General features: G+C 31.1%; 1 protein-coding gene across 1 annotated transcript in view; it reads right to left on the bottom strand.

Annotated features, from left to right (window-relative positions):
- The window catches only part of LOC106462652 (vacuolar protein sorting-associated protein 13D-like), a 120480-nt gene that overhangs the window by 57479 nt on the left and 53874 nt on the right, over nucleotides 1-9127 (bottom strand). Inside the window, exons 33-40 of the mRNA XM_022389967.1 lie at nucleotides 8871-9067; nucleotides 8221-8407; nucleotides 7536-7794; nucleotides 5490-5670; nucleotides 3939-4141; nucleotides 3589-3689; nucleotides 2185-2381; nucleotides 186-264 (exon numbers count right to left, since the gene is read on the bottom strand). Coding sequence (XP_022245675.1) covers nucleotides 186-264; nucleotides 2185-2381; nucleotides 3589-3689; nucleotides 3939-4141; nucleotides 5490-5670; nucleotides 7536-7794; nucleotides 8221-8407; nucleotides 8871-9067 — 1404 coding nt within the window. The remainder of the gene's footprint in view (nucleotides 1-185; nucleotides 265-2184; nucleotides 2382-3588; nucleotides 3690-3938; nucleotides 4142-5489; nucleotides 5671-7535; nucleotides 7795-8220; nucleotides 8408-8870; nucleotides 9068-9127) is intronic.

Raw genomic sequence — 9127 nt, 5'->3', positions numbered from 1 at the left:
AAATGTACAATGTTTCGCAAATTTTTAGTCGTCATTAACTCCTAGTAGCAACGTTGTACATTTGCTGTTATGTTAAACTTATATTAAAGATTTTTCTTCATTACCCATTCAAGCAGTCTCCAACCATTATTAAACAGCTTTAATATAATTAATTATATATGAAAATTAAAAACTAAAGCACAAACCACTGTGACAGATAGCACCATCAAGATTCCTCTCCACCTGAAGCTTGAGCATGAATTTTTCTTTAAGTAGTCGACCACCCTGTAAAAAACAACAATAAACCTTTTGTTAATGCAACAGAAGTTGAATTTCTGAAAAGATGGTTAGACTGAACTTCAGTTTGCATAATTTTTAACCCTTTTGCAACTGACATCCTTTTCTGCACATATCACAAGATTTTTAGGGATTTACATTAAACATTTAATTAAATTACTTTTTGTTTATATTATACCAATTAGTATAGCATAAAATCATAGCTAATAATCCATATTTTAATAGTATGTAAGTTTTAAGTTCTTGATTTTATAAGGCAATATTAAAAAAAATTAAGAATTTTCCCTAGTGTGAAAAATGTGACATTTTTCTTTAAGTAGCCCCTCTTCTGTAATTTATTCACCACCCTACAATAACAACGAAATTTAAAGTAAATTACTCATTATCAAACAGTAATTACTCAGACAAACCTTCAATTTTGTTTGGTTACAGAGCTATTAAATAGAAAATCAGACCTCTCTTGCCACACCCACTGTTACATCCTCTCTTTCAGGATTTGTTAATAATTCTCTCTTACGTCTTATACTATGTTATTTATAACCAATAGAAAGCCAAGGTTTTCAAATATCAAGTGACATATTATATTACTTTGTTTTCTGAACAAAGAATTGTCAATTTCTTTTTACTACAAGCTTTGTTCCCATGAGAAAGGTAATGACTAGCTTGGATGAATTTGTAATGGCTCTTGTCGCATAGTTAGAAAGCCAGCAAAATTGTAATAGTTATGGGATATTGTCTACTTTTTGCATGTTATTATTCTATGTTCTTTGGTGCATTATTTAATTAAATAAAAATTATTTAGTTCATTACTACTATTAGTATAAAAAAAGTAGGGTTAAGTGTCATCGACAGCAAAAGTTATTACCTGGTACTTCTAGCTGACTTCCTAGAGGTACCTCAGCTTTCCAACAGCTGACTTCCTAGAGTAGTTTCTAGTATTCATTAATAAATTATATCACTCAAACCTAAGCATAACTTCTAACTGGTAACTATCTGGAATGTTTGCCGCTGAAGAAGAAAGGTCCACCTTTTGAAAGTGCTTGGGATATAGGGTTTTTATTACTATCTGGTAAAATGTACAGTAATCCCAATTTTAACACAAGTTATTGATGCTTAGCAAAATACAGGACTAGTTGTAAGTCTGAGATGAAAATATCAGCACAAGTTTATAAGAAAGGTCAAAAAATAATTTTTTTTATGTTATATTTATGCTCAATATGAATTTCAAAATTTTGAATTTCATTGCAACTTTTGTGCAATATTATATTTTTTAGGCACAAAAAATTAATTTTAGAACATAAACTGAATAATTAATAATTTGTAGTAGGTCCTGTTCTAGCCTCGACTATATGACGACATTGTTTAGGCTTGCAACTACCACTTTTATGATACAATTAACAAACATTTTTTCCCTAATTTTTTCTGTCAACAAACTTTTTCCCTTTTCCTCTGAATACTTCCTATTTAGCAGAGTAATGATGTGTTTGAATCTTTATTTAACCTGCTGAAATGTATTACAAAGACCAATTAAATCTCACTCACTCAGTATTGTTTGATCACAAAACTATCAAAAGTCCCCTTCTTAGTTCATTAGATTTAACTTTATTAAACTATGCCCAAATATCCTGTTAGGTAGTAGACTTATGATAGAAAGGTGAAATATAAAGTTCATAAAAACTACGGATATGCTAAACAAAAATGTTCAAGTCCTCAAATGAAAAAAAAGTTTGAGTAAAGATTAAAAACAATAAAGTAACAAAAATTCTAAATATGGAAAATAAAAATCCTGCTTTTAGGAAAATAGTGTTTATTCTGTTGGTCAACAGATAAGACAGAAAACAAATAGTAATGCCTACTGAATGAATCACTTTCTAAAATACCAAAAACCATTATGAATATCTGAATTACCTGATGACAAATCAAATAGGAAGGAAAATGAAGGTCTGCTATACAAAACTGGTCATTATCTACAACCTCTCCTGGAGATGCTTTGTGTTCATAACCTGGATATGGAGCATCTCTACTAGTGTGGACAGCAGAATAGAGAAACATGTCGGACAGTTCCACATTCATCACATCAAGCAAGCACAAATGGTTTTCAGAAACTGTAAGAAATATCAATACCTTCAAAACCTATATTACAGGCTACACTACTTCAAAATTTACAAACAAAATAGACTGGTCTGATTATGCTTATCACAAAATATTCTCATACAAAAGTTATGGAAATTTCTATACTAAAATGGAAAGAATGGTTAAACATACCATTAAAGAACTCTCTAAACACCGAAAGGTTGCTTTCATAATGTTTAATTCACCGATGATGTAATTGCTTATAATAGGCTCAAGATCACAGCATATTGGCTGTCCAAATGCATGTAATATTGGTGCCTTCGCTTTTCGTTACTTTATTTAACACTTATATTTTAATGCTATGTATCTTAAACAACTTCAAAGTTTCTCTCAATTTTCTAATTCCACACGCATATACTCAAGGTTTATAGATGATGTAATTCTTACCAGCCATGAGAAAATATTTCAGTTTTAATTAATTTAGGATTGTATTATACTACAGCTTGCATTCTGTGCCATTTTATTATCCTTATAAGTTATTTGTTTTTGAACCATTTTGATTTAATTATTTGTTACTGAATTTAGACATTTACTGATAATGTTCACTGATTACACATGGCCCAATCTAGATGGAAGAAACTCAACATACTTGTTTAAATAATACTGAAACTTAATAATTTAAATAACAATTTGAAAAAGCATGAACAAAAACTTACTTTTTGTGGAATAAAATAAGTCAGATATGCCAAGAATCTGGCAAGAAATATATTTTTTTTCATTTGATTTGATCACAAGGTCAATAATGACAACTGGTACTGATGTTATTTTAAAGCAAACCAATAAAAACAGGTTTTGATATCAAAGGAACAAGATAAAGTTTGTCACAGAAGTATCGAACTAGCAATTATACAAAATAGTTAGGAAATTAAAATCAAATGGAATTTTAGAATGCAACTGCAGTAACGAATAAAGTTTAGACAAACTTGTATGTTCGGTCTTTCGTTTTATTAATCTAAACGTTTTTTATGTATATTCAAAGATCTCTTTCATTGCAGTTTTTTAATTCAATATCTATAACTAACAGAGACCAAGCTCACCCTGATACAAGTTTGTGATTCAGTCACCATAAATAAAAACTTAAAACACCAATAATATTTTCAAATCTTAAGGACAAGACTCACTAAAATGCTACGTATAGCTTACTCTACTTGGAAAAGTACACAATAAATTCTTACGTACTTGATGTAGCAACAGAATGTTGTATAGATATTTTCTCTTCGCTAGCATTGTCAAGACTTCCATACACGCTCGTAGTCATCGGGTCAGAAGAAATGGAACTTCTTGATAATTCAATAGAAAGTACAGTTAGATGCAGAAGGAAAACTATTCACATAATCTGGTTAAGGAGAGAAGTTAATAAACATTCTTTCCTTAACTTAAAACTCTGAAAAATGCCATAAGGAAAAAAATAAAAATTATACTTAATATAAAAATACTGTAATTAATTTGCTAGGGAAAGAAATGAAGGAATAATAAACAACAGCAATTAAACAAAATTAAAAAAAAACTGAGTTAATTCAACAACGTACTTGACTTCAGGAGAAGGAGATTTTTGCTGGATGCTAATGGTTCCAGAACTTCCAGTGAACAGGAAGCTGTTAGACACAGTTAACTGTCCCAGGTTACCAACCAACACTTCCCGTGAGAAATGGCTGTGAGGTACAACAATCACAGGAGAAGCTGCTTGTATATCCACAAGGATACGGGATCCACGGATAACATCAGTGTTCACCTTTAATTAAAAGAAAATCTACATATTTCAACTTGCATTGTGCAAGTTCAAGTAATGTACATAAATTTCTGTAAACTTGTTAAGTACGAGTTGTTAAAATAAAGTATTATTTTGTTGGAAACTTGAGAAATGCACATAATTGTATAGTTATTTGTCACTTCCTATTTTAAAGATAAAATTGATTATTTTAGTGAGAAGGTAGTGATAAAACAATTATATATTAAACTTTAACATTAGGCTTAACACAGCACAAATAAGATTTTAAGTCGTATCTACAGAAATACTGAATACATGTCTAAAAATGTTATACTTTCATTGTATAGGTCATTGGTTAGACCATATTTGGAGTATTGTGTGTATGTGTGTTCACTCAAGTGCTTTATCTTAGAAAGGACACTGATTTGTTGGAAAGGGTTCAGAGAAGAGCTACGAGGATGATATATTGGATGGAAAGTTTGTCAAGTAAGGAGAGGTTAAGATCCCCCAAATAGTTTTCTCTTGAACCATTACTAGAACCATTAGCATAGAAAAAGTAGGCTTAACTTTCATCAGCAACCAACAGCAAAAAAACATGTTTTCCATTTATACCCTTTATGCATTATTCTAAAAGTAACTAAAATGTAAAAATTAGAAACTCAGTTTGTTAGACTGGGTGAGATATTGAAAAAAACAAAACAAATACATATATAAAATTTCTTCACAAAGTATGCTCACGAGCAGCTCTTGCACTACATCATTCATTTTGGTAATGTGAGCTACGCATTAGATTAGTGATTTACAACTTGTGTGGAAAGAGTATTAGTTATACACTGCTCAAAGGGCAATAAAACAAAAGATTAAGTATAAACAGATGTATACTGTTACAAACTTTAAGCTATTTAGGATAAAAAAGTGTGGTTTCCTGTTATAATCTGCAGTCATTCTAGAAAGAAAAAAAGGTAATTTAGATTTGGTGAACTCGACTGAGCCCGTATAGTTTTACTGAATAAAAAATGCTGGATATTTATTAAGGAAGTTTTAAAATTTATCCAAATGAAATTCGAAAATTTTCAGAAGTATTTTTAAACTTAACATGAAAATCACTTTGCACTCAGAGTAATCAACACTGTGACTCCATATATTTACGAACAAATCTTTAGTAAAAATAGTCAATTAAAAATTCTGATTTTTTGTGTACAAAAGACTTATAATATTTACTGAAATCTTGCCATATTTTGTGAAGATACACAAAACATATTAAAAGTTATAGTATGGAAATTTTGATGGTTGTTTTGTGGTTACAAGGTCGGTCACATCGACCAACCCTGTATGGAAAGTGTTCAATTACAAGTAAGTATGCCACAAGTACCATTGCTCCGGTGGCTGCAGCCCGTATTCTCATCATCAAGTCCTGAAGCTGATTAAACTGCTGAAAGAAGGCTACTGTTTCCATATAAAAACGATGTGTGTGGACATATCGAACAGATGCCATTTGACACTTGACTCTAATGTCATACTGTCTATCTAGCTGTGGATCTGGAGTCCCATATCTACAAAAGTAGAATGAAAAAAATATAATAAATGCCGACAGAAATTAAATTAAAACAAAACATACGAATTAGATGAGTGCTAACTTTTTATAAGATGATAACGATTTTTCAGAAAGCCATCCAACAAGATATTTTCTTTAGAACATACAAAACAACATTTGTTATAGGGAATAAAAAAAAATTGTTCCATGAATGTCCAAAGTGCAATTCATTCATTTAAGTTATTAAATTTATTAGTACTAGATTAGCTAAATTTTAATAAAATACCTCAGCAACAACAGGAGTGCAAATCAGTAACCTTTATTAGTACAATACTATTTGTCGTCCATAACATCAAACTAATCCATGAAGAACATTGTGGAAGCAAACAGAGATGCTATTTAAAAATTAACCACAAAGGTTGTTATTGCTTTAACCCATCTATTTAACAATTAAAAACTGAACACCATTTAATCAATTATTCAAATACGTTAAATACATATAATTTGGATGGGAATAACCTTAACAGTATCTGAAAGAAAGGGATCTTGGTGTAATGGTCGATCAGTCTCTTATGCCATCCAAGCAGTGTGCTGTTCCTAGTGGTAAGGCAAATAGAATTTTAGGTTGTATCTACAGAAATATTGAACACAAGTCTAAAGAGGTTATAATTTCATTGTATTGGTCACTGGTTAGGTCACATTTGGATTATTGTGTTCAGTCTTTGGCTTCTTACCTTAGGAAGGACATCGAAATGGTTTGGAAATGGTTCAGAGGAGGGTTACTAGAATGGCACCTGGGATGAAGGGGTTGTTATACAAGGAGAAGTTAAGATCTTCAATACTGTTTTCTCTTTAAAAAAGAAGAATTAGATGAGATCTGACTTAGGTGTTTAAGATTGTAAAGGGAATTGATAGTGTTGATGCATCATCTTTTTTCATACTTAATGGCAAGAATAGTAGGACTAGGAGACACAAATATAAATTTTGGCAGGGTAGAAGTCATCTTCAGCTAAGATAGTTTTATTTTTATAAAAAGATGGTTGGCATTTGGAATGGATTGCCTTTGGATGTTGTGGAAGCAATAAATATGAGTTTAAGAGCTTTACAACTATACGAATGATAATGGCTGGCTTTAAGATGTTTTAAAAAACTTACTTATATAACCGTTTTAGTTTGGTTTAAAGGATGGGACAGCCGAGATGGACCAACAGGTCCCTTGTTGTCCTTAAACAGTAAGTTAGGTTTGAATCAGGTCTAGCTTTATGCCACAGGAAAACACATTTTTGTTTCAACAATAAACTTTTAATAAATATGCAATTTACCAAACCTGCAAGGATATGCAGTAAACAATGGTCTCAAAGATCTTAAAGATTTGAGAATTCATAATTAATTAATGAAAAGGCAAATTCAGTAGCTAAGGCTGGATTTTAAGATAACATAAAATACTCTGAGAAGCAAGGTAATTGTTAATAACAGAGAATTTTTTAATAATAGAATCAGTAAAGAATTGCATGAAACATTCGTGTATAACTTTTTAATTAATTCTGAACAATTCTGTTGCTGAGATTTTCACATATCACATAAACCAATCCTTATGACTGAACAGACTACCTGTACATCAAAATAGCCTCTACACAGTCACTCATTAGTAATAACATAAAGAATAAAATCAAAATTCCAGCACAAATCAAATATTTATTACTATTATTAAATCCATTTAAATTATTTTGCAGAGCCCTAAAATGCAAAACCTTTGAAGTGCTCATCTGTTTTTAAGTTTAGTTAATGAATAAGTCTTTATGGTTAAAATTAATTGGAAAACAAAAATACTTGAAAGTAAAGACACAAGAAGCATGACAATAACCACCAGGGCACCAAACTTACTTGAATATATCAAAATGAAGAGCTTCATTACCAGAAGTCATAAACCGCTCTCTGTATAGTTGTCCGTAAGGAGTGAGGTCAAGTAACGACATGCTCCCTAATTTACCTTGCACAGCAAAGTTCCTGTCTCTGAGGGTTATGTGGGAGGTGAAATGAGACACATTAGCTTTGGCTAGCTCATACTCCTTGTTCAGAACCAAGGTTAAGCTGTGAATGTTTAGTTTAATTTCGGAGTTGATGACCTCCATCTGGGTTTCAACTGGAAATTTCAAACACAAGAGAAATGACGTGATTTAACTATATGCCTCTTAAAGTACTATTTACAATCAAAACCTATTACTCAAGTATAGGATACAACCTGGAACTTTTCCTTTTTTTTTTTTGGAAAAATTTTCGAGCGAATGTTTTTCAAATGAATTTCAAAACTTGGTAGAAATTTTATAAACAACTGAAGAGTTATTATTTAATTGTGATTGTTGATGGTAGTTTTAAATTTTCAATACCTTACTCATGTTTCACAGCATATGGAAGTATTTAGTTTGGAATCAATACCAGAAAGAAAAATTACCTTTCTCACATAAAATACCTTCCGTAAATACACTCAATACAAGTGACTTCCCTTATTGTGCAACAAAGCATTATTTCCAACATTTCATATGGTAAATTATGTATAAAAAATTCATACCCTCTTGCTTTCTTACTTCCTCTGCCAAGCTGCTCTGTCGAGATATACATTGGCTACGTTGAGGAACAGGATCTGCAACTTCAGGTACTTGAGAGCCAATACCAAAAAAGTCAAGCACCATGACCCATGTCTTCAGATTTACTACGGTTTCCAAGCAGCTGAAGTCAACATCGATGAATCTGTTGGTCTGTTAGAAACACATGTAACTCCCAAATGTTTTCACACACACACACACAAACTGCTTTAAAACAAACTATGAAGAAAACAGAACAATGCACATTATCTAGCAGTAAGTAACACTGTGAGTATCATTAACATTTTAGATATAATAAAAACTGTATAATAAAAGTCTCTCTTTCCCTAATCAGTCACTATAAAATGTTTGCGAAAGTTATTGACCTCTCGTACATCAGCTGGGTCACGAATTATAATTGGATATAGGCCATGAGTTATTATTATTAGATAGATGGTTTTTGTACGACTTCTTATATCTTGTAAAATGTAAAAAGTATGTAATATTAAAATGACTTTACAAAATTAAGGATAAAATAATGTAAATATTTCATGAATTTCCTTCACCACAAAGCAGTTATTTCAGATTTACATAAAAAAAAGATGTAATGTTTCTTTATTTGTATTTTCATACTCACAGCATTATATTTTGTGCAAAACTTTGGACTTTTCTTATCCACAAGCAATGCCTTAATGTGAACTAAAGCATCCTGAGCTGAAGAACTACTGGGGAGTTGTAGTAGACTTTTTTGACCTGAAGGAGATGGGGGAGGAGTTGATGGACACGATGGTTTTATTAGTCTGTCCAAGGATTTCTTTGTAGATAGTTTAACACCTAATAATTAAAAAACAACATTAAACATTGATGTATTATTGAAAATAAACCTTTCCTTAA

The sequence above is a fragment of the Limulus polyphemus genome, unplaced genomic scaffold (assembly GCF_000517525.1).
Source record: "Limulus polyphemus unplaced genomic scaffold, Limulus_polyphemus-2.1.2 Scaffold1217, whole genome shotgun sequence".
In the NCBI taxonomy this organism is placed as follows: Eukaryota; Metazoa; Arthropoda; class Merostomata; order Xiphosura; family Limulidae; genus Limulus; species Limulus polyphemus.
The sequence above is the reverse complement of the archived record's forward strand: the minus strand, read 5'-3'. Positions and strand labels throughout refer to the sequence as shown.